Source organism: Acomys russatus, chromosome 24 (assembly GCF_903995435.1).
Source record: "Acomys russatus chromosome 24, mAcoRus1.1, whole genome shotgun sequence".
NCBI classification, from domain to species: domain Eukaryota; kingdom Metazoa; phylum Chordata; class Mammalia; order Rodentia; family Muridae; genus Acomys; species Acomys russatus.
Genome location: NC_067160.1, coordinates 47,430,938 through 47,457,052, shown reverse-complemented (window position 1 = coordinate 47,457,052; position 26,115 = coordinate 47,430,938). Strand labels below are relative to the sequence as shown.

At 48.8% G+C, this 26,115-nt stretch overlaps 1 protein-coding gene across 1 annotated transcript in view; it reads right to left on the bottom strand.

Annotated features, from left to right (window-relative positions):
- Positions 1–26,115, bottom strand: part of Ttll11 (tubulin tyrosine ligase like 11) — a 227,423-nt gene that overhangs the window by 38,328 nt on the left and 162,980 nt on the right. The window contains exon 7 of the mRNA XM_051166567.1: positions 3,424–3,666. Within this exon, the coding sequence (XP_051022524.1) occupies positions 3,424–3,666 (243 nt within the window). The remainder of the gene's footprint in view (positions 1–3,423; positions 3,667–26,115) is intronic.

Below are 26,115 nucleotides of genomic sequence, written 5' to 3'. Positions count from 1 at the left end.
TGCCACCAAGCCTGGCAACCTGAGTTCAATCTCTGGGATTTACATAGCTATCCTCTGACGTCCAAAGATGTGCTATATGGCATGTGTGTCCTCTGACCTCCATAGGTGTACTGTGACATGTGTGTCCTCTGACCTCCATAGGTGTACTGTGACATGTGTGTCCTCTGACCTTCACAGGTGTGCTATGACACGTGTGCACCTAAACTCATATGCACAAAATAAACAAATGAATAGGTAGAATACAAAATTGGTTTCCCAACTTCCCACATAACTAGAAGTAGCCAACAAGATGGAGGCAGAAATCACTGCATATAGCATCCAGGATATTTTCTAAGAGGTCTGATTAAGAGGTCTAAGGCAGAAGTTCAACCATAGTGGTTAGATTTCAAGTAGCCATCATGTGACCAGAAGGCAACCCTGAAACCATGCGAATGTGCTTAGCATGAGCGAGCAGAAAGGACGCGGGACATTGATGGTATTGTGGAGTTGCTGACCAGCCCTAGAATCCCCCTGCTGGCTTTTTTGTTCTAAGCCACTTGAAGGCAGTACCCTCTCTCCTGAGCAGTCCTGACTAGAGGCAAAGGCCCTCTGTTTGGCAAGCAGCCCCATTGATCCAGGCCATGGGCCAGTTGCTTTATAACACGTTATATTCCAGACCCATAACACCACCAAGGCAGGAATGCTGATCATATGAGGGAACCAGATGTAGAGACTAACGGGGATTTGGTAAAGCCACATGCCAATGAGCAATATGCTTGATCCCAAAGCCAGACCTATCAGACCCGAAAGCCTATGTGATTCCTTGGCCCCAACCCCCACCCTGAAACTAATGCAATGCCCTTTCGAGTCATCTTGCAACTAGGACATGAGGTTCACTGACCTGGAAACAGTGGCCAAGACTTGGCTTTACCATCTTACCACGAAGACCGGAAGGCTGGTGGCAGTCTCTGTAACTGTGTCTGCGGAAGCCTGTGGCAAAACATGGCTTCCAACTCACAGCGTCTAATTATCTACTTTAGTGAGGAGAACTGTGAAGAGTGTGGCTCTGAGATACAGGGTAAGGGTGTTAAAACCAAGGACAAGAGGTGACAGCAATGCTGAGGCCTGCCAGAGAGTTTTCTTTTTGAGGTGGCAATGTTACAGAGAACTGCAAATGAGCAATTCCCTGCTGGAGTCACATCAGGTTTGTGGAAGAGATCTAGGGTCACTAGTTTGGCATGGCTGTGAGGTTTGTATCAGACCTGTGCAGACCCTAGCTCTGTGTGTGTGTGTGTGTGTGTGTATTTATAGAAATATATGTAATTTTCATGACATTCTTTAACCATTGCAGAAAGAAACTAATATTCATTAATATCTTGCCATATACCTCCTTGTGGTCCCAATTAATTCTATATACAACATGCACAGGAACACACACACACACACATGTGCGTGCACACCCCCAGGCACACATGCAGGCACACATGTGCCCATGCGCGCACGCGCGCGCGCGCGCACACACACACACACACACTAGGATAAAGGTCTGCAGGTCCAAGGATAGACATGGGCTTGCCCTGGGTTTTTACGGCTGGTGAGCTCTCCTGTGTTGCCCCTCAAAGTGTTCCAAAGGGTGGAGGCAAATGAATGAACCATCAAAGATTGACTCTACGAGGTAACTGCTTACTTTGTAGCTACAGTGAAACCTCTTTCTTACGTTTTACCTTTAAAAGTTATGCAAATTTTGTGTAGTGTGCATTATAAGCATGCTGTTTTAATATTAGAACAAGTGTACTATATGATTTATCAGATTAATTATTAAAACTTCTTACTCCAGAAACTCACTGTGGAATGATATGCGTTTGTGAACTCAGCCAGAGCCAGGTCGGGCCTACTGGGAAAATGCATGCTAAGAAACACAAGGCTGGTCGGACTCCCAGGAGCAATTACCACTAGGTGTTTAAAGACCTGGTTCAAGGTAACGGCTGCTGTAGAACAGAGTCTGAGGATGCCCCTGTTCTAGCTTCACTCTGTTGCTGTGACCAAAAGCAGCCCGGGCGAGAAAAGGGCCTGTGTGGCCTATACTTCCAGGCCACTTCCAGGTCACTTCCAGGTCACTTCCATCTCTGGGGGAGGTCAGGGCAGGAATTAGATTACTAATCAAGACAAGCCCCCAAAGACACACTTACAGGCCAATCTGATTTAGACTTTCCTCTCAGGGGACTTCTGGCTGTGCCAAGTGGACAAAATTAGCTAGGACTCCCCCCACCCCCAACCCCGCCCCAGGACTCATGTGTTGGGAGCATGGACCTTGTCTTATGAGGGGGTAGCGTCTTTAGGAGGCGGAGCCTGAGGTTCTTTAGGTCACCGGGCATGTGCCCTTAGAGGGCACTAGCTCTTGTGGGAGCCTGAGCTGTTATACGAATGAGTCTGATTCCAATCCGCTCTCTGGATTTGCTCTCCTTCTACACAATCCTCCCCTGAAGCATCATCTGCTGTTAGACTCTAACCAAAGACCTAACTAAGGGGGCTACCTGATCTTGGGGTGTAAGCTGCTACTGTTGTAGGTTACTTAAACCCCTTTTCTTTATAAAGCCATCCAACTTCAGGCATTGTGTGACAACAACAACAACAAAATGGCTACTATGGTAGTACGTGTGTGTGTGTGTGTGTGTGCGTGTGTGTGTGTACAAACACCTATGCACGTGTATATGCAGACCAGAGGTTGATTTTGAGTGTCTTCCTCTACTGTGCTACACCTTATTTTTGAGACCAACCCTTCACTGAGCCTGGAGTTTTACACATTTCCTAGAGTAGCTCGGCAGCAAGCGCCTGTCTTGCCCTGTTCCCACCCATCCTCGGTGCTGGAATTGCTATTGCATGCTGCTGTGCCTGGCTTCTCTGGGGGTCTGGGGGTCTGAATTCAGGCTCTTGTGCTTGCGCACCACAGCTGCTGGCTTTAACAATGAACTTGTGGTTGAAAAGCCATGGTCATAACACTCTTTAACTCAGTTGACAAGAGCCTACAATATGCCAGGATCCGTGCCAGCCCTGAGGTGAATACAGCCTCAAACGGGCTACCGGATCAATACCATAGTCTCCCGAGAGTGGTCAAGGGTCATGTGATGATCCAGATGAGTGACTAGACTCTTTATTTTAAAGGCTGCTATGCAGCCCAACCAAGCCTTACATTCATTTTATAACCCAAGACCATAGACCTTAAACTCCTGATCCTCTTGCCTCCACACCCCAAGTGTTGGGATTACAGCATGTCTGTCTTCTGACTTGATCTGTAAGGGATGGGCTGGCCAGTTCCCTTTCATGAAAACAAACAAGCAAGCAAAAAGACTGGGGAAGTGGCCAAATCCCCTATGTGGTAAACAGAATCCAAAAGATTTGATCTTGTGAGACAATCCTTATCTGGAGGAAGCTGGTCTCACTAACCTTATGAAGGTCCGAAAGCCAGTTGGTCCCAACTTCATAGTCCCCTTGATTCCCAGGAAGCGAATAAACAAGTTGGCCATCCTGTCTACGAGGCGCAGGTAGTTGAACTGCTTGGCATACTTGGGGAACACCTGCTTGAGGCAAATGGAAGGCAGGTGGGCTTCGGGGTTGCAGTCAGGGTCACCAGTCAGCTCACATTCCAGATTTTCCTTCTCAGGGAAATGCTTTTCCAGATGCTGTGACCTGAAATACACAAGGCACTCATGGTGTACTGCCTTTCTCTGATGGCTTGTGTCCCCTGAGGTGTACAAAGCCTTAGGGGACTGGTGTTATTACTGTTTCTATTTTGATAGGCTAGAAAACTGGCCTCTTGAGAAGTGGCTTGGCGAGGCTCACACGGCTTCTGCAGCATGAAGCCAAGGCCTGAACCCAGGGCAGAGCTGGGACTGAAGACACAGGCTTCCCCTATCCTGCCAGCCTGGCTTCCAAGATGGGAGACCTCCTCTGCTCCGCTCATGATGCAAGGGAATTGCAAGTAGTCTGGGTTTGATTTCAAGCTCCTACTTATGGGTAGTAATTGAATAATTAAGAAATAGAAAAAAAAATCTCATATAGGGTTGGCAAGAAGCCGTAGGTGCAGTTCAGTGAACAACTTGGGAAGACACATCCATTCCCCGGTCCTAGGAACACAGACAACTTTCTGGCTTAACTGCTTCCTTGGAGCTTGTACAGAAACACGAGTTTTGTGACCCCTTAGCCTGTGTACTTTATCCTGAAATTATTCTGATAATCAAGAAAATTGGCAGCCACAGACTTCTCCCTACCCACCTCTAGCTGGGAAGGGTCTCTGTCCCCTCTCCTGAGCATGTGACACAGCACTTTCCCTCACCCACAGTCTGTGTCCCCATCTCCTTGGTATGTCACTACCAGATGTCAACCAGTTACCCAGGTGAGGAAAAAAATCAGAATAGATGCCAACTCTTCCTCTGTCGCCATAGCCAATGCTGTCACTCTAGCTCCCAAATCAGCTCCCACAGGCCAGTGTTCTCCCACTCTGCTCTGCTTGGATGGCAGCACCATAGTCTTAGGCAGTGTTCTATTGCTGTGCAGTGACACCATGACCATGGCCAACTCAAAAGAGGAAGGCATTTAATTGGGGCTGGGTCACAGTTTCAGATGCTTAGTCCATTATCACCATGGCAGGAAGCATGACAGCGTGCAGGCAGACATGGTGCTTGAGAGGTAGCTGAGGGTTCTACATCTGCATCCACAGGCAGGAGGAAGAGAGAGTGACACTGGGCCTGGCTTGAGCTTCTGAAACTTCAAAGTCCAACCCCCAGTGACACACTTCCTCCAACAAGGCTGCACTTCCTAATAGTGCCATTATGGGCTTACATTGCCGTTGTCATTCAAGCCACCACACCATGTTTCCTTTGTCCTTCCCATCCTCCATGCTGACGCCTGAGCGGCTTTTATTTTATTTATTTTCAATTTTGAGATGCGGTCTCACTATATAGCCCTGGCTGGCCCCAAACTTACTAATGTAGCTCAGGTCTGCTTTTTCCGTTGCTTCCTCCCAAGTGCTGGGATCATGGGCGCGTGCTAGCAGGCGTGGCCCCATGGCGGCCAGCATACTTGATCGGGCTACTTCCGTCTCTAACATTGTCTGAGGTACAAGTGCTTCATCCTGGCATTTCCGCTTTCTCCCAGGGCCTCCTTGTTTCTAGTTCCTTACTGGCTAGGCCCAGCATTCTCCTCCATGCTCTGAATGCCACCCCTCTACCTTGCTGTCTGTCTGTCTGGTCTGGAACCCAAGAGTCAATGCTCTCTCTTGCGTTCCCGGGCCCCCTCTCTCACTCAGTGCCTCTCTCCACTTCAAGCTCCACCCTTTCCAGCTCCTGTCCCGCCCAGAACCAGGACTAAGGAAAACCATCTGGCACCTTCTGTTGCCATTCCTAAGACAAAACCCCGAACACATTAGGCATGGCCAGCAAATCCTATGAAAACCTGGGCCACGGAAGTTCAGTGAGCGTTGCAGGCTGCTGGGCTCAACCAGGCTACTTGTGACTTTCCCTTAAGAAGTGCCCTTGTGACAACACTCCCACTTCAGGTAGTTCCTGCATTGGGCCATCCTGAAGTCCCTGGCCCTGGCCGTGTGGAACAGGTCCATACTACTTTATCCCGCACCCCAAGATGTCACTTGGGCCACACCAATGACATTCTTTCACATCTCGCTCAGCTCCTTGGACACATCTCTGTGTCCCCTGCAGGCCTCAGTGGTTCCCAGGGCAGCCGCTCGGTGTTCTGTGAGCATACTGAAGGCACGAGCTAACTCATGTCTATAGGATGTGGCGTGTAGTAATTGTTCCTGGATGCAGGGACTGGGGAGGCAGTTTTCATTCAGTTTGTTGCATTGTGTGATGATTTGAATGAAAATGGTCCCCATGGGCCCATAGGAAGTGGCACTATTAGGAGGTGTGGCCTTGTTGGATATGTGGCCTTGTTGGAGGAGACATGTTACTTGGGGACGGGCTTTGAGGTTTTAGAAGCCCAGGCCAGGCCCACTGTCTCTCTCTCTCTTCATGCTGCCTGCAGATCCAGATGCAGAACTCGCAGCTACCTCTCTAGTACCATGTCCACTTGTGTGCTGTCATGGTTCCCACCGTGACGAGAAAGGACTAAACCTCTGGACTGTAAGCCAGCCCCAATGATAGGTTTTCCTTTATAAGAGCTGTCATGGTCAGAGTGTCTTTTCATAGTAATAGAACCCTGATTGAAACATTAGGAAAGTTTGCTTTTAGTAATGACGTAAACTGACAAGAAGACTCTCCAAGTCACGATGTTTCATCTACCATAAGCCCCTGGGGATGGGAAAGAAGCTTGAGAGACAGACATGTTGGAAAGCTCTGCCCCAAGTGGCCCCTTCTCATGCCAGCCCAAGGAGCTCACCTCCAGGGAAGACATGAGTAGAAAGTTCTTGAAGGCCTAGTCACAGTTTCTTTCAAGTGGATCCTAACTCTGGACTCAAGAGCAAGGGCGGGCAGGAGAACAGAACCAGCCAGAACAAAGAGAAATCTCTTTCACAGTGTAACGGCACGGCGGAGCTAGGTTGTGTGCTCCGGCCTGCTTGTGTAGACCCAATTCCTCGGGAGAGGTGGGTATTCCCAGGATGGGCAATTTTCCTGCAGCAGGAACGCCTGTGTCACCGTCACCTTGAACTGCAGGCAGTAAATAAAAGCCAGGTGGTTATTTTTCAAGTGAAATGATGTGTATTTCCTACGACACTGGTAGAAAGAAAAATGGGCAGGGGAGGGGTAAACTGACACTCTAAACAGAAATTAGCTCTTAAATTACAAAATACATGGCAGTGGCGACATTTGAAGCTCTCAGGAAGCTCATTAAGGGGAAGATTGGGAGGCGTGCGGTGTGACTGCGTGGAGGGATGGAAACAGCTGAGGGGAGGACTCAGTCAACAAGCCTGACATGAGGGTGCCGGCTCACTCGTTCCCCATGGGCCAGTAGAGGAGCCTGTGACTACAACCCTGTTCCAGATGGGGAGACAGAGGTTAAACATGGCGTAACACCTCAGAATAAACCAGGGTTATAAATCAGTTCTCCAGCAGTCTTCCTGTCTTCCTGTACTCTTATTCTAAAGCACGTGATGGTTCATACAGGGCCACAGAATTCTGAATACTAACTATTGTTTTTTTTTTTTTTTTTTAAGATTTAAAAAAATTGATCGCCTTTTATTCTTTAAAAGCGAGTTCTCCTGCAGTACAAGTTGAAGGTGTGCTTGAACTTCCGGTCCTTTTGCCTCCCCCTCCCCACTGCTGGGGTTACAGGCATGCTCTGCCACAGCCAGTCTACGTGCTGGGCATCAAGCTCAGCGCCTGCTGCTGCATGCCGGGCAGGCCCTCTGACAACTGAGCCGTATCTTCAGCTAGGGACTTTATGTTTTAGATTATAAAAGTCATCTAAGCATTTTTTTTTTTTTTTTTTTTGCGGGGGGCGGCGTAGATCTTTGGAGAGAAGTATAAAGGAATTAAAATGGTTCCTAATCCCAAAACTTGAAAATAGACACGAATAATGTTTAAATGTCTGCATTTGGAATTAGGGTGTCAGGACATGTAGTTTAAACTGTTTGCATATCCCAAACATATTTCTCATGGACAGGCACACAGTGGGCATTAAGCGCATCTATAACGTAGTTATAGTTCCTCCTCGGTTAAAGATTTAGTGGTCACACGACAAGTCGCTTGCCTAGCAGAGCCCAGCGTTCAGCCTCCTCTCCCAAGCATCAGATGTCTCACTGTATTAGCTGCAGGTGGCTTTGGAGATCATTGCATCCAGGGATGCCTTGTGTGTGGAACACACATAAAAGCCACCATTTAAACCATTTTAAAGTGCACCGCTCGGTGGCATTTGGGACTTTTATGAAGGCCTTGTCATCATTGCTGCCATGTCATTTCTGAGGAGACATTTTAACCCTGGTAGACAGGATTGGACCTGCGCAGCAGAAGGCTGTTTAAAACAGGGCGTGGTGAGGGTGGTGGCCTTAGTTTGACCTGTTATCATGGTCGGGGGAGACCTCATCACCTCCTTCCAACGTGCTCAGACTAGACAGGTCTTCCTCATGGGACTCTGGAGGACAAGGATGTCCTCTTCCAGAGTCACCTCTGGCCGTCCTGCCACGGCCCATTCCTCTAAGGGTTTTTGTTTTTTGTTTTTTTTTTGCCTCCGGATAGCTGCCCTCTCAGCCACCGATGTCCCTTCACAGACCCAGAACTACAGCTTCTAAGGGAAGTGGTTTTCTTCACCTGGGAAGCACTAACGATGCAGCTAATGTATCAGAGGAAATAAAAGGATGAGGAGTGGCATCTTCGCTGGAGATAATTGCAATTATCACACCGAGATCTACACCGTCGCAAGTACTGTAAAATCCTGGTTTTACTTAATAGAATTTTAATGGAAATGTCAGGCTTATGGAATAAAAGTGACTAGTAAAGAAAATATAAATCAAGCTTACTGGTCCTTTGGGATCGTTTCTGGAAAAAAATTGAATTTGGTATATCCTTGATTCATTAAAACAGGGGGAAGAATCCTGGAATGTTTTATCTAGTATAATTTTTCAAAGCAGAATTCTTTTTCATTAAAACTCGTGTGAAAAAGCCACCCATCTCCATTTTATCTGGGAAGCTCACCGCTAAAAATCACCACCGATTATTGGGGACCTACTACATGTCAAGATTGAGCTGGCTAGGTTACCTCAGTAATCCCATTTGTTTCCAATAGCAGGTCTTTGAAGTAGGTGGAAAGTGTTTCCCTGTCGCAGGGCAACCAGGTGACATTTGCCCACCCTCACGCGGTCAGCTGAGGGGTCAGAATTGACCTTGGGGCCATCCCCCCATGCCCAAGCTGAGCTCGCTATACAGTTCTTATGATTATTTGATTAAAATCAAATCAGAGACATTTTTTCTTCTGTATAAGCTGTACATATACCCGGAGATGAACAAAAAGGAGGGCGATATATAAAGCAAGATCAAATCCTAGTTGTGCAGGAGTTGCTTGAATTCTCTCTAGAGGAATGACCTCCAGCTCTTGTTAAATATACCTGCAACTATTTTCCACACCTGAGAGATCTCCTACACACTGGTATGTCCCAGGGCCCCTGGACACACAGGTTGGGTGGACAGAGTCTCTCCTGCCCAGGGGCATGTGACTGGATGGGGACAGGGAGAGTCCCATGCGTGAACCACACTGGTAGTGTCATGTCCAGGAGGCCAGCATGGGTTCTGGTCTTGATTCTGAGTTCTAGAGACATTTGTTGGATTTGGGAGTACAGGAGAATGTCAGAGGTTTTGATGCACGGGAAGGCATGATCAGATCCGGCCAAGGTGAAGGCATCAGCTGGTAGCACAAATTACTGACAGAGAAGGGCAGTACAAAATCTGGAATAGACTAGAATCCAAGGGAGTCTAACCTTTTGGACCCTCTGAGTCACGTGGGATAAGGAAGAATTGTCTTAGGGCCCCACACTAAACCTAGGTTGTTCAGCTCATGGTCCATAGGTGTTGAGTTTCATTTTTGTGACTTTGTGATCTTTGTGACATGATGTTGTATCTACACAGTTCACGCTTGAGACTCACATAAGAGAGTTATCAGGGGGCTGGAGAGATGGCTCAGTGGTTAAGAGTGCTGCCTGACCTTCCAAAAGTCCTGAGTTCAATTCCCAGCAACCACATGGTGGCTCACAACCATCTATAATCTGGCATGCAGGGATACATGCAGGTGGAGCATTGTATACATAATAATAAATAAATGAATAAATAAATCAGGATGGCACATCTACCATGCTGAAAATGGGGTCACTGGACTTGCTGCATTGGTATCTCCTGAGAACTTGCCAGAAAGGCACACTCATGTATGCTTTGCGTCTGCTGGGCCAATACTCTGGAAGGTCTGGACTCAGGGTGGAGCCTGCGACTCGCTGTCTAGAAGGAGAAGATGAGGCCTACCTAAGACAGGACCACTGCATAAGGACGGAGCCAGGGAGCCACTGCAGGGCACTCTTTAGGCAGACAGGGCAATCACTGTTTGAAAAAAGGGGGATAAGGAGGCAGAGAGCAGCCAGGTTGCATGCTCCTGGCAAGGCTGTGGCCAGACAGGATGCCCTGGGACAGGGGTATCTTAGAGGACGGAGGGCTGTAAACAGGCCTCTTTCCCTGCTGTTTACCACAGCCCCTCCATCACTCTCGCATCATTTCAGATGCGCACATAGCACACCATCGCTCATGAGCAATGCTAGCCACGCACCACAGAGTGCCTCAGATTAGGACTGTAGCTAATTTAAAGCGTCTCAGGATGAAGTCCCTAAAAATAAACTCCCAGAAAGCCCAGTGCTGTCACTTGACAAATCTCTGCCGTGATGGAGCCCCATTTGCCTGATGGGTGATATGATGCAGTTTGAAGAGGAGGCATAGACGGATGTGCCAGGCAGACGTTCCCAAGAGATGAGGGCAGGACTCAGGGAAGCCTCTGCTTGATACATGCAAGTCCACTGAAGAGCCAGACCGAAGCTGAGGATGGTCCAACCTGTCCCTCTTCATGCAATGACCCTTCATTCCCTGAGCCCATGCCTGGCCACTCTCACCTCACCAGCAACAAGCACACTGGTGACTCTAGTATTTCCAGCCAGTCACTCAGCTCATTTTAAGTATGTAAGGACATCACATTCCTACAAGACACAGGAAGTTAAATCAATATATGGTGGAGCCAGGATAGAAATATATGCATATATATCGACATATATGTATACACATGTTCACATACATGTAAATATAGATTCCATATGAGAGACAACACATGATATTTTGGGTGGCTCCATTTTAGATATGAGGGAAATGTGTTCAGAAAAGCTGACTGCTTTAGAGAAGTCACTCAGCTATTAAATTTGAACCCAGAGCTATTTAGGGTTCAAAACTGACACTTTTCTCAGCTTGTTGTCATTATTTAGCTTAATTCGTTTTCTCTTCCTTTATACTTGCGGAGAGAGTCTCTTACTTTATGGGGTAAGAAAGGCTTAAAGGGAGAATGGGTGAGGATGGACACAACCTGTGCCAGCCACAACGGGGTATTATTTAAGACCTAAATTCAACTGTTCTGTGAGGCACCAAGATGAACTAGCGAGGCTCCTAAGTGACTTAAGTGTGACTTCTGGGAGGGTCGATTGCTGACATACTTTATTTGGGATCTTATACTTCTACCTCCCTTTCCATCCCCCGATACTAGGTAAGAGAGAAAGACGGTTAGGGGGAAAGGGAATATACACCTCTTTAGACTTAGTTCCTTGGGGCAAGTTCAATTATGTGGTCAGGATATCCAGCAGTCTAGCAAACCAGCAAACAGCAAATGCAACAGCAGGATGAACCAGCAGCATCAGTGGACAGCACCAGGGAAAGCAGCATCAGCCTTCTTCCTTTGAGCGCTCTGTCCCTCTCTGGGCTCTGACATTTATACCCTCTCAGAGTCCTCAGAATTAAACTATCTGCAGCTGGCAAAGATCACACCCCTTCCAGAGCGTGAGATAATCATAGTTAACAACTGTGGGCAAACTAAATCAGGCCCATACCCCACACCTGGTATTAAAACAAAAACATGTTTACATAACATAACCGAGTTTTTTTTAAAGAAACCAAAACTTCCACTACAGTCACTCATCTGGATGTAGTTGCTGCACTTTGTTTGCCAAACAGACCAGTCTGTTGCTTTTCCACCCTGAGCTCCTGTAATTCATGACACAGAGCGTGTGTGGAATGCAAAGCAGGGAGGAAGCCAGAGGCAGCAGCCCCATCTCTGTCCCTGCTGTGGGATGCTTCATGGAGGCATGACCTGGGCTGGCCACTTGACTGTTTTCTTGCTTGGCCAGACAATGAATCAGCAGAAGGACAAACTCAAGGACATAGTCTTGTGGCTGCTCCCCCAGACCTGAAAGCAAGTCTTTTCAGAGCTGGAGCGATCTTTAGGGGTCACTGGGCCCAGCCCTCTTGTTTTCGTTTTCTAGATGAAGGACCTGACAGCTCATTTTCTACAGGCCTTCCAACACACTTCTTAGTTGGCAGGGCACCCTCTGTGTCACGTGCCTTCCCTGATGTCCCCTTTGCTGACTATACTGCAGCACAGTCGAAAGATGGAATGTTCTGTGCATACTGCTCAGAAAGCCATGCTACTGTGGTTCCTCTCCAGGAGGCACAGGCCTGGTGATCTGGATGGTTTGGGGGTATAGGTGTGGAGATTGGTAAATCAAGGAACAGTTAGATCAGCTGTGCTGCTTGAAGCCACATGACCTTAGGCAAGTCATAGAACCCCAAAGCTTTATGCAAGACGGAGTAATATGGCCTGACTTAACAGTGAGCTCAGCACAGTGCCTCGATCCGGTGGGCTACTTCTATCATAATTACCCAGTGCTTCGTCATCTCAGAGGGCTCGCCATCTAGTCACCAGGGAGATCCCAGGGGAATATGGGCTCCTGATGTATCCCCACCTCACATAACTAGACACAGGATTGTCCCTCTGCTGCTCCAACTGCTGGGAGAGTGTTGTGTCAGGCTGCCTAGGCCAGTGTCCTCATGTCCTAGCCAAGACCATACTCCACGGTCTGTCAATGAATGTCTAACCACGCCTTGTGTGCTATTTCAAACTTGGTTCAGGATTACCACCATCATAAAACCCTGTGTTGATGGAGGTATTGTTCCAACTCCTACCCCACACTCAAAACAGCTAAACCCAGGAATTAGAGGGAGCCAGCAGTGACTTGACTCTTCCTGAAGTGACTTAGGGAAGGGGCGACCAAGCCTTTGGTTGAAGGGGGACATCTAGTGCAAGACAGAGGCAAGGCCCAGTCTTCTTGATGCCTTGTTCAGAGTCTTTAAATGAAAAAGAGGAAAAGTCCATTCAATTGAGATTGGACACCATGATGGCCAGAATTCCAAATGAATTCTGGGTACTTTGGCCAGGAGGGAAGGTGACACATCCCAGGCTTCACTTTTCCCACGAACCCAGAGAAAGTTCTTCAAAGTCTGTGCTTGCCTTGAATGGTGTCATTTGCTCACTGCCTACCTCTTCTTCCCTATCTACATCCCCTCTCTTGGCAGATGTGCTTTCCCAATCACTCATGTGTTCCATCTTCTCTATAACTATTTCTGCAACTTTTGACCAAAAAAACAAAAAACAAAACATCATTCCTTCATCCATAACCTTCCTGGCTTTGTACATCATCAGATTCTTTTTGTTGTTGTTGCTGTTTGTTTTGCTTTTGGGGACAGGGTTTCTCTGTGTAGCCCTGGTGGTCCTGGAACTCAGACTATAGATTTGGCTGGCCTCAAACTTAGAGATCCACCTGCCTAAGCCTTCCAAGTGCTGGGATTAAAGTGCATGCCACTCATCATCATATTCTTGATCACTACCAACATTGTCATCTTCATCATCACCATAACCATAACCACCACTGTCATCACACCACCTCCATCACCACCACTGTCATCACACCACCTCCATCACCTCCATCACCACCACTGTCATCACACCACCTCCATCACCACCACTGTCATCACACCACCTCCATCACCACCACTGTCATCACACCACCTCCATCACCACCACTGTCATCACACCACCTCCATCACCACCACACTGTCATCACACACACCACCCCATCACCACCACTGTCATCACACCATCTCCATCACCACCACTTTCATCACACCACCTCCATCACCACCACTGTCATCACACCATCTCCATCACCACCACTGTCATCACACCACCTCCATCACCACCACTGTCATCACACCACCTCCATCACCACCACTGTCATCACACCACCTCCATCACCACCACTGTCATCACACCACCTCCATCACCACCACTGTCATCACACCACCTCCTCACACCACCTCCACCACCACTGTCATCACACCACCTCCATCACCACCACTGTCATCACACCACCTCCATCACCACCACTGTCATCACACCACCTCCATCACCACCACTGTCATCACACCACCTCCATCACCACCACTGTCATCACACCACCTCCATTACCACCATGACATCATCTTCACAATCACCTTCATATTCGTCACTATCATCACGATCGTGATAATTTACATCACCATCACCATTTTCATCATCATCACATCACCATCATCATTACTATCATCGTCATCATTGTCATGATCACCATCATTTTCGTCACTACCACCACCACCATTATCATCCCCATCTTCATGATCAGCACCATTGTTATCGTGTCACCACGATCACTGCCATTGCCACCATCATTGTCACCATCATCATCATCGTGATATTCACTGAGAACTTACCCTGACCTTCACGGTGCAAGAAAACACAGTATACTTGATATCTTTTTTCCCCAAAGAGCTTATCATGCTTAAACAACTATTTCTTTTAACTGTCCATGGGATGTCTGGTTTTTTGTTTTTTGTTTTTTTTTTTCTGAAAAAAATTACAGAAGGGCAGGCCCTATAGTTGCTTAATCTACCACTATACCGACCATCTCCACACAGCTCCCTTGTGCATTTGTCTTGCAGTGAGTGTAATCACTATTTGATGATTTCTCATAACAGTCTAATTAACTAGATACAACTAGCCTGAACTTACATCTGGCAACCCTGAGAGTTAGGGACAGTGAGTGAGCGGCCTCGACGGTTGGGCACGAGTCGAAACTCTATGCCACACTGCATATTCCTAACTCTGCACAGATCCACGTCTGATTGCCAGAACGAAACTTTCTTCTTCCTTTTCTCTCTCAGTCACTGCAAGATCCTGCATGCATTCCAGGGCAACAGAAGCTTCCTAGTGGCTTCAGCGAGACTATGTGACAATTGTAATCAGCGGTTGTATTAGCTCGCTTCGCCACCTCCAGAATTAGCAGAAAAGGCCAACTCCAGCTTTCATTGTGCTGCTCTGCTAATGAAGGGATCCTCTTAATTACACACTCAGTGCAAGGCTGAAACACAAAACATTTTAGTATTTAAACACAGTTCTGCGTCAAAGTACAGGCTGGGTGAATGCGGGCTAAATGGGGACAGCCATGTGTAGATGGCGCTCTTTGCTGAGGCTGCTTTCTTTCTGGCATCCGGTGTCACCCAAGCCCAGTTCCTTGTCTGCAGAGGTCCTAAACGTCTTTTGGCTGCTATAGATCTCAGGATCCTCATTCAGTGATTTCACAGGACTCCACCAGGCCAGAGAGGGCTCGGCAGGCTTCCTGCCAACTTTGCGCACTGAGTGATTTGCCTGAAGCATTCTCTCAACCTCACAGTGCCCCATGCCTGCCCTCACCCTGAAGGACAGGTGTTGAACCCCAAACCACCTTTCCTCAGTGACATGCCAATCATGGCATTTGCACCCCATGTCCTTTGTGCTAATGTTAGGGGGACCTAATAGGACAAACCATTCTCAGGCAAGGACATCCTGCTCCTGTGTTTGCATTTGGTCCCTCTGGTTCCTCTCCAATGGACCAGCAATTCTACCATAAGCTAAGTGTCAATCTTGTGGCTTGCAGATCCACACCACCTCATGCCCAGGGATGGATGTAAGCACCTGGGTCTGGGAGGCTACTGCCCTGTGTGCCTCTCACCCCCAGTTAGGCCCTGATCCTGTTCACCCTTCACACCTCATCTTTAGAGGCCTGCCACAGTCTCTCTCCCCTCCGTCCATTCAGAAGTACACTTGCTGCATTTCCCATGGTTAGTTCTTGGTGGAATGTATAATTGTCTGAACTTGCATCACAGCCGTTTCTCCTGAAAGACTGTTAGAAACGAACTGATTTGTGGTCCCCTCGTCTCTTACATTTCACACATGTTGCGAGGAAGGCCTGCTGGCGAATGACTGCATAAGCAATGTGTTCTTGAACAGGAACGACAGGAAGAATCTGGGGTGAGTTGGGCTGAAGGCATGCCATTTGCTGGGTGTCATTTTCAGGAAGTGCTCGGCTTCCTTAAGAGCGGTGATGTTGGGATAACGCTTGATGAGAAGAGCAACCTTATTCTGGATCCATCTTGCATTCACTGTGTGCTAGTGGTGAGACTCAGTTTCCCCTCAGTGAAACAGAGATGGGCAGTACCGTCAGGAGAGCACGGTGGGAGCACAGAGACAAGGGGCTAGCATTGTAGCTGAAGCATGGCATGTGGAAAGCTGCTGCCACTCACAGGCTATGTGTGTGTGCATGTGTGCATGTGTGCATATGCATGTATATGTACGAGTGTGCATGAAAGATAGAAGAAAGAAAGACAGAGTCTTGCTGTGTAGCTTAAGATGGTCTTGAACTCAAGATCTTCCTGCCTCAACCTTCCAAGTGCTGGCATTGCAGGCATGTGCTGTCATGTCCCACTGGACACATAGTTATCAAGTGCCTACTCTGTAGTGAGGGACATAAGGTCAGTGCAAGACCACCTGCTCCAGGAGCGTCCACCTCCTCCTCCACACTATAATCTCCTTTTCCTAAAGATCCCTGGCCTTAACAAATTAGTTGTTGTTGTTGGTTTGAATCAGCTAACAAATTAGGCATGCACATTAGACATCAGGTCTGGAGAGAAAGGCTGACTTTTTTTCTTCATATGATTTTGAATTCCCCTAACATAGAGTTGTTGTCAAAATCCATTAAAGTATTTAATTTCTCTTGTCACCGCTCAATTCCCTGAGCAGACGTCCCGACAATGTGCTGTGGTGTTTCTCACCAATGTACTGACTGTTTAGTCATGGCAGGACACTTCTTAGATGACATCACTCCAGTGGCTCTAGAGGTTTTAGAGAGACCACACTGAGCTCAAGGCCAAGGTTAAGAGGCAGGAAGGTGGAGCGGTTAGAGCTGTGGGCATGATGGAGCTCAAGCAGGCCTACCCTGCCATTTACCAGCCCAGTGACCTCAGGAAAGGTACGTAACCTCCAGGCATCAGTTTTCTCATCAGCCAAGTGGTGACAGTGCTGAACCGATAGGATTTCCTAAGTTCTGAGCAGAATACCAAATATAGAGAAGCTGGGAGAATGCAATATGTGTCACTGGTCCTCAATACAAGACAGCTTAAGTCTCAAGGATGTGAATATAGGGACTAGGGTCTAGAAGCTGTCACCCTCCCCAACCCCTGCTTCTTCAAGCATCTGATTTGCTAAGATCACATTTTGACTGTTTTTTTTTTTCTTTGTGTGTGGGAGGCACACAGGGTACGTGAACATCTGGTCAGTCTCTGGGTTAGTTTACAGGAACTGTCTACCTTAAAAAAAAAAAAAACTTTTTATTTTATGTGTTTGGTATGTCTGTGCTGCACTACATGTACAGTGCCCGTGGGAGTTACCAGAAGAAGGTATCAGATCCCCTAAGACTACAGTTACAGACAGTCATGAGCCTCCATGTGGGTACTGGGGATCTAACCCAAGTCCTCTGGAAGAGCAACCAGTGCTCTTAAGCCCTGCGCTGTCTCTCCAGGCTTCCCTACTTTATTTTCTGAGACAAGATCTCTCACTGACCTTGAGCTTGCCAATTATCTCCAACCTTCCTGGTACAGAAAGCACAGGCATGTATCAGTGCACCCAAATGTTTATGTAGGCACTGGGGCTTGAACTCAGGTCCTCACGCTTGCCTGGCAAGCACTTTACCAATGAAGCTATCTCCCCAGGCCCCTTGACATCCTCCTAACATCCTCTAACACATTCATTCAAATAAATTAGTATCTACTGGACTGGATTAAATGAGTAGTCAGAGGTTTCCATGCCAACAGGAAAATGGTGTGGACCTAATTCCCCAAGGTCGGGGCACAGAGCCTACACCATTCAGCTTCCCCACTAACAAGTAGGTGCTGATGTCAGAGCTTGCCTCTTCCTTGGTTGTCATGGCAACAGCTAGTGACCTCCCCTTATCCTGCCAAACACACATGCCCACATCCATGCAGTAGGCTTGGATTTATAGAAAGTGGTGGCCCAGGGACAGTGATAATTCCTGCCCATGGAACTCCATGCTGCTCACAGGAGATGAACCGGCACCTGGTTTTTTTTTTACACGAAACAAAATTAGCAAAAGTACATCTTTTGTTGGGGGGAGGAGTCAGGGCTTCTAACATACAGATGCGTCCCTGGGTGATATGGGAAGATCCATGGTCTGTCATCAGGGCCACCATGACATTACTGGAGAGTGAGCATCAGAGAGAAAGGCTGGTATACCTCCCCAGGGGCTCTCCTGCCTTGTTCAGCATTTGAGGAACCTCAGCTGTCCCAGGCTCAGAGCGCAGCTTCGCATCCCTGAATGGATCAGTTAGCTAGCTTGTTTTCACTCTTCCAGAGTGCTCTCGGCCCATCACTGCAGATGGCTCAGGAATCTGCCCAAACGGGTTTGATTTTCTTCCTCTCACTCTTTGGCTCCACATAGCTTTTAAAAGTCACCTTCTAAGCCCAACACCTGTCAGACAAATCCACCCAGATGTCCCACCTGCATCTCAGTGGGTCCAAGCGTTCCAAGTTGAACACAGTTTGTTTCCCAGAGCCTGCGTCTTGCTGTTTCTTGTTGTTATTGGCAACTTCCACAGTGCAGTTAGCCAGCTCTCAAACCGCTTCTTGCTTGTCCTCACTTTGGTCTCTAGGTAACAGCTTTGAAGGCCGCCACCACACCCTCTTCCATTCAGGGGCTCTGATTCTGGAGAGTGAGGTGGTCAGTGGTCAAGGCTGTGGGGCCAGGATGACTGGGCTTGGCCTGAGTGCATGCTCGCATCCATAGGACATTGATCATTACCGTAACCCTTGGAGGTTACATGCTCCATCTTGCAGATGAGACACTGCCTAAGGGACTGGGGTGACACAGTTTGCCCAAGGCCATCCAGAGTGGGACTAGTTATGAGTACAGATCTGCTTCACTCCAGGGCTCACACCCTCTCCCAGGTAGCCAGGTGTCTTTGTCTTTCCTCTCTCCTCTTCTCCCTTCTCCTCCCCTTTTTTCTTCCTCTGCTTTTCTTCCTCTCCTCTCCTCTCTCTCTCCCTCCCTCCCTCATTTCCTCCTCCCTCCCTCCCTCCTTCCTTCTCTTCCTCTCTTCCTCCCTCTCTGGCTCCCTCCCTCCCTCCCTCCCTTATTTGAATTATATGAGGCAGGATGTCCCTACTGCATAGCACAGGCTGGGTTTGAATTTACAACCCCCCCCCCCCCCCCGGCCCCTTGAGTGCTGGGATTACACAGGTGCATCAACACACCTGGCTTCAGCATAGGTGTGTTAAGACCAGAGTGTTTGGTCTCTTTTCTCCTGTTTATATGTTGGCACCACGATACTAGAGCTAGCCTCATGTATCTGATGAGAAAGGACCTGACTTCATGGAGAGTGTTAGTTCAGAGCCAGCCAACCTGGATTCCACTTCCGTCCCCTCTCTTTCTCCTCTTCCTCCCTCTCCTCTTCTTTCTTTGTTTGAGAATCTCACATGCATGTCACGCCATTGTGACCAAATCCACACCCCCCCTCCCCCCCCCTTCCCCACCCCTCCCTTCCAACTCCTCCCCTATCTCCCACCGTTATGTCCTCTGAATTTCATGGCATCCTTTTATAAACCCTGAGTCTACTCAGTGTTGCCTGCCTGCGCACGGGCCATCTGCTGGGAGCCATGGGTAGCCACTCAGGGGCTATATCCTGAAGAAATCTGACTCTCCTCCATTAGTTTCCAAAGTCCTCAGCTAGGGGTGGGGTTTTGTCCAGCTCCCGCCCATGCTGGGATTCTGCCTGGCCTGGTGTTGGGTAAGCATTGTGCGTGCTGTCCCAGCCACTGGGAGTTCAGATGTGCAACTGCCCTGTTGTAGCCAGCAGACACTGTTTCCCTGTCATCACCCACCACCTCTGGCTCTTACAGTCTGTCTATCCTGAGAGGAGGGGCATGAAACACATGTCCCACTTAGAGCCAAGTAACCCATAGTCACACTGACCAGGTGTAGAGAGACCGTATCTTGCTATATGATCTTGGCAAGGTGACCTTGAAGAAACTACTAGTTACAAGTTAAAGGACTCTGGGGGGCTAAACAGTGTCCCCATCCTCCACACATTTCCAGGTTCTAATCCCCAAGACTGTGACCATCTGAGCCCTTACCAGGACCAGTCTTTGCAGAAAAAATCAAGTTCAGGTCTTTGAGATCATCTGGACTGAGAGAGGCCCCTAAGTCTAGTGACAGGTATCCGGCTGTACAGAGGGTCATCGATGTGGACACACACAGACATGGATTGCAGTCATATTACCAAGCAACAAACCAGAGCAACACAAAGCTGCTTCCTTCTACAGGCTCAGAAGAGCTGTGGCCCCATCATTTGAACACTGGGTCCGGAACCACAAGGGGATGCAGTTCTGTGGCTTTGTGGCCTGTCTGTAGGCGATGGGTGAGACAGCGCTAATGGCCAGCAGGCCTCAGTATTCTCCTCTCTGGAATGGGTGGCCACAGAGGGCTACTCTGCAGTGGTGGAGAAAGAGATTCAACAGGGCCTGGTGTGCAGTGCGCCCTGCGTGAAAGTCAGGTGCACAGAACTCTTATGGAACATTCCCAGGCAGCACCTTGGAAACACCTTTCCCAAGGCACACCTGCTGACTGCTGCCAGCGCCTCCGTTCCCAGACCGGTAAACTGTTTAACTTCAGATCCTGAGCGCCAGAGGATGGAGCATCCGCTTGTGAGCCCAGCTGCCAGGGACAAATGGACGGCCCGGAGGCGGATTGTGTCCTTGTAAGGCTGGTGAATAAGTGCTGGCCTAGCTCCAACCAGAGATGATGAGGCTGTCACATTGGGTTTCACAAAACATCTGTTTTCAGGAACAAGTTGGTTGTCTCCGGCCGACTTTAGTGATAACAGTATATTTTGTCTATACACAAGCTGAGACATGATCACTGACGCCCAATATGACCCATTTCCTGAGAGGCTGGGGCCCATCAAATTCTTCACAAACACTGATGACATGTCGATAGGCCTAGGACGTTTCCTTTGTTGCCATAAACCTGAGACAACCCTGACCTTGGCTCACAGGGATGCTGTTGCGGGAAGGGACAGCACTGTCTCTCAAACTGTTTCCTCTTAATGGCTGTGCCTGATTCCGTAAGGAAGTCAGGTCTGTGGGCTTCATGCATCCGATGGCAGCCATGGCTGAATGATAACCTGCAATTTCTCTGCCAGTGTTAATCGACTTTGGTTGGTTACTGAGAATATGACTAGGATACGCTATGCCGGTGCACATGCCAATGAGGCCCAGGATTCGGACCTGGCTTTGCTGGATTGGATTCAATTCCAGCTGGAGTGTTGTGCCCCATGTGAGATGGGCAGGCTGTGCCTTGGCATGAGATAGAGAGGGGACTGGAAGAGAGATCCAGGTAGGAGACAACAAGACACTGTAATCATGGTCTGAGAGGTAGGGGAGTGGCCTGAGCCAAAGAGCAGAGACTCTACCAGGGGCAGGACTGGGCGAGAGAGGAGGGGAGATAGCTCAGAGCATCTGTTTGTCTTCCCAGGGCCGTTTGCTTGTACCACAACAGCTGTCTGTCATGCCCTTTGGGAGTCAGGCCTCAACTCCTTGTGAATCAGGGGTCTGGAGTGGGTCATGCTTCCTGCCACCCAGGTCCTCTGCTGACTTGCAGCTGCTGTGGCTGCGAGCCCTATGCAGTGGTGTCACCAGAAGACCACTGCCCTGTGTCTCTTGCCTCATTCCTGTTTCTAGCTCTCAGTATGCTGTGCTCTACCTGGATCCTGTGCCTTTCTTATCCTTGGTAGTCTAATGCTGCGATCTCTAAATGCACGGGCATGAAGCCCATCCTGGCTGACAGGTGAGATCCCAAGGCCAAAGTGAATGGTACAGAAGGTAGCACATACAGCATAACTCCCCCAGTCCTCTGACATGGAGTCCGCTCTCCAAGAGGAGGGCAGGGGTAGGGGAAGAGGCTTTGGGCACAGGAAGTCCTGGAGCCCAGTACCCTTGCTCTGTATGCAGACAAGGACTGTGCTCTGGAGACAGAACAGACTTGTCCAGGAGGAGCCTGGATTCCCAGATCTTAAGTTTGCTGTGACAGCATCCCCAGCTCTCCCGTGGGTCACAATCAGCTCTTTGCAGACAGCAGCTGGTTCGGGGGTCATCTCTGACCCTCAGGCTGCTAGCAAGCCAGGGACTCAGCCTAGAACAGTGGCTCAGTGGTACACATTACTTCGGCCTGATGTGAACCTGTTTCTTTGCAAATATATACTTATATCAGACTTGGATACATTTCCTGGAGGGCAGAGGGATAATTTCAGGACTCTGCAGATGAGCTCTGAGCAGGAGCCGTTTCTGCCTGGGACGTGAAGCAGACGTGGAAACAGAGATGCTATGTCATGTTGCCATGCTAATGTTCTTCCTGCGTAGCAGTGACTCTGTGCTCACACGTGACAACTGCTGCCCGAGGCCATGGCCAGCAGGCCCTGCCCTGGGGGCTTGGTTTGTGGTCCTACCAAGTCATACCCTCAACCCTGCCAGGGAGGAATTACCAGCCCCTTTCTACAGCCGGGAGCTGAGTGACCCGGAAGTTAAAGGGTTTGCCCGGGGTCACACAGCTCAGGAGTGCTGGAGCGCAAGTGGCCTGCCTAAGCCCAGCTACAATGACACGAGAATAGCTGAAACAGTTGACAAGGGGTTGCTCTGTGCTGGCCATGGAAGCGTGGACACCCTCCTTCTCCCCAGCCCCACGGCTCGATTCAAGGTGAGGTTTCCAGGCAGCCCACACCCAGCTAGAGAGAGACAGAGTCCAGAGGCAAAGACAAGGCACGTGAAGCAGTGTGGGCCAGCTACCCTGCATGCCTGACTGAGGAAATTGCTTAGGAAACCTCTCAGGGCTGCCGAGGAGGCTCAGCAGGTAAGGGCGCTTGCCACCAAGCCTGACAATCTGCGTTCTATTCCCAGGATCCACAGGGTTGGGTCGATTCACACAAGTTGTCCTCTCACTTTACACAAAACACCCGTCCCAACAAACTAAACAAATAAAATTTTAATTTGCTTTTTTTTTTTAAGGTTTGGTTTTTTTTTTTTAAGTTATTTTTTAAATTTGTAAACCAAGGCTTACGAGTGGAGCTCGGCAATAGGGTGCTTTGTGGGCTGTGAGTGAGGTCCTGACTTCAACCCCCAAGACCTCAACAAGGAAATTAACATTTGGTAAACTACATATGACACTACCCTCCCCTTTTAACTCTTTCCAGTGACAAAGTGACAAATTCAGTGATGTCATGGACATTCTTTGCTGTGGAGCCATTAGCATCACCTCCTCCAGAGCCTTTCTTTCCAAAAGGAGACACAGGACCCTGCCTCCCCTCCGTGCACCCCTGCTCTACTGCCTTGGGACTTCCCCTGCACAGATGAGTCAGTATTTGCTGTATTCACTTAGCACAGTGCCCTGAGGGTAGTCCACGTGCAGCTTGTGCCAGAACTTCCTTCTGTTTGGAAGTTGATGGGTACTCCATGGTAGTGGAGGCTACACTGGCTCGTCTGTCTATTTGTTGTAAAGACTATCTTTGAGATTATGTGTACGCTTGGGCAAGTCACCTTCTTTCCTGAACCCAAGCCTCTAGCCTGCCTCAGTGTCTGTGATGTGTCTCTACTTGCCTGGTGGCTACACATTAGAAAAACCAACTCTCCCCCTACCCTCGTGAGATGACCAAGTCCTCTCTCTCATCCCCTCAGGTCCCATGAGATGATGCCATCATTTGTCACCACCGAGAGACGCTTGGATTCTCTCAACTTCTCTGCCAGTCTTGTCACTATTCATGTCCTCCTTTTCCAAAACATCCCTCCTACCACAGCCAAAAAACATAGCCCACCATGTCTCCTCCGGCTTTCCTCTACCCCCTCAATCCCTAAATCATTACTTTCAAAGAGTTGTCCCATGACTCCTCCTTAGACTGATGTCCCCTGAGCATTTTGATGTCACCCTGCATCCTTGGGCATCCCAGGGCATCCCAGGGCCTTTTCCTTGCTCCATTTTCAACTCCGTACTCTCATTCCTTGAGATTCATGGGGATATGGTCCAAGAGCAGCTATGGGGCACCTCCAGCCCAGGACGTCCAAGTCCCTTATAGAAAATGACATGATATTTGCAGAGAATATGGGCTTACATCCTCCTGGATATATGACGTCATCCTCAGGTCACGATACCAAATAGAATGCAAACGTTATACAGAGAGTGGATATACTGGGTTGTTTAGGAAAACTGTGACAAGAAAAATGTCTGCACATGCTCAGTACGGATGCAGCACTCGGGAACACCTTCACTGTGTGATTGTACTCAAAGATGCCGACCCTGGGAGCAGCATGAGCAGACCGCATCAGTTCTGTATGTTCGCTTGCTCATTCGTCTCCTGCTTTTTCACCTCTCCACCTAAAGAAAACACTAGTTCTCAAGACAGGGATTTGGTGGCATCCTGTGCCTGCTTGCTCCTCAGAGTCCGCACCGAGCAGCACTCAGTAAGCCCCCGTGCAGCCTCCAGACCGCTTCCTCCCACATGCTTATTTATGTTCCAGCCACGCTGTCCTGCTTGCCTACCTGTGCCTTTGCATACACTGCCACCTCAGCCTGGAATGCCCTTGCTTCTACCACAGCCTACCACTCTGCTGTCTCAGTGGCTCCCTTTGCTAGGCTCTCACAATGCCCTTTTCCACAAAAACTCGTTCTTGAGTCTACACACTCCATCACAGCTGTCTCTTCACCTGTCTTCATCAGTTTTTCAGCAACCAGTTCCATGGCGACAGGATTGGTGGCTCTTAGATCCTCAGTGCCAGGACTGGGCTTGTCATGGATGCAAGAAAATGTCAGCCAAAAGAGAAACGTGCTGACCTTGTGAATCTCAGCTTTTCCCTCCTGAAATGACACCATGAGCACTCCACTGGGTTGGACAAATCGTGTGCCATGAACAACCTCACTGCTATGCTTCGTGCAGGGTGAGCAGTTTCCCTCAGAGGTCTGGTATGCTGGCTTGAATGAGTAGCTCCCATTGGCTTATATGTTTGAACATTTGTTTCCCCAGTTAGTGGAACTGTTTGGAAGGATTAGGAGGTGTGGCCTCACTAAAGGAGGCGTGGTCTCGTTGGAAGAGATGTGTCAATGGGAATGAGCTTTGAGATTTCAAAAGTCCACACCAGGCCCAACCTTGCTCTCTCTCTGTCTCTCTGCCTCTCTGTCTCTCTGCCTCTCTGCCTCTCTGTCTCTCTGTCTCTCTGTCTCTCAGTCTCTCTGTCTCTCTGTCTCTCCTCTCTCCTCTGGCCCTCCTCTTTCTGATCCTTGTGGATCAGATGTGATCCCTCGGCTGCTGCTCCAGCACTGTGCCTGGCTGTGTGCTGCCATGCTCCCCACTACGATGACCATGGAGTAACACTCAGAAACTGTAAGCACGCCCTCAGTTAAATGCTTCCCTTTATAAGTTGCATGGCTTGGTCATGGTGTCTCTTCACAGGAACAGAACCATAAGTAAGACATTGGGTCAGCGCTCGGGCACAAGGGGTCGATGTGAGAAATCTTGGGATCATGGGATCCATGTAGAACCCTGCATCCTCTCCTTTAGAAGCCACCCAGAAGCCCTTACAACATTGTCCCCTTTGGGAGCTTGACTGATGAGTGTCAGTCCCAGAGAGAGTTCCTGTCCTTTCCTGTCTCACCCATCACATTTTGGCAGCATGCCCTTGGAGCCCAGAAACCATCCAAGTCCACTCTCTTCCCAGAACCCATCCTATTTATAATCATTACGTCATGAAGTGGAGAACATCCAAGGACCTTGGGAACCAGTTATGCCTATCCCTTGGTTTTGTTGGTTTGTTTATTATTATTTTTTTAATACCTGAAATACAGATTCCAGGGGGCTGACTGACTTGTTCATATAACATATCTTGTTAGGAATTTCACTCTCTTTTTCCTTAACACAGAACCTCTCTTCTCTCTAGTGGGGCCCTAAAGGAATCTAGAGTTTTAGTCTAAATTCTTATCTTGGCCAACAGAATCACTGAAGAGAAACTCATTTGCAGCCTGCATCCTTTGCAGTCAGCAGCATCCAGGTGGTTCCAGATGTGAGAGTCTCTGTGGGTACCCTCTCAACCTCCCACACAGAGAAAGCGGATGAGCTCCCCAACTCTCTTGTTCTCACTATCCTCTAGAAGAACGGT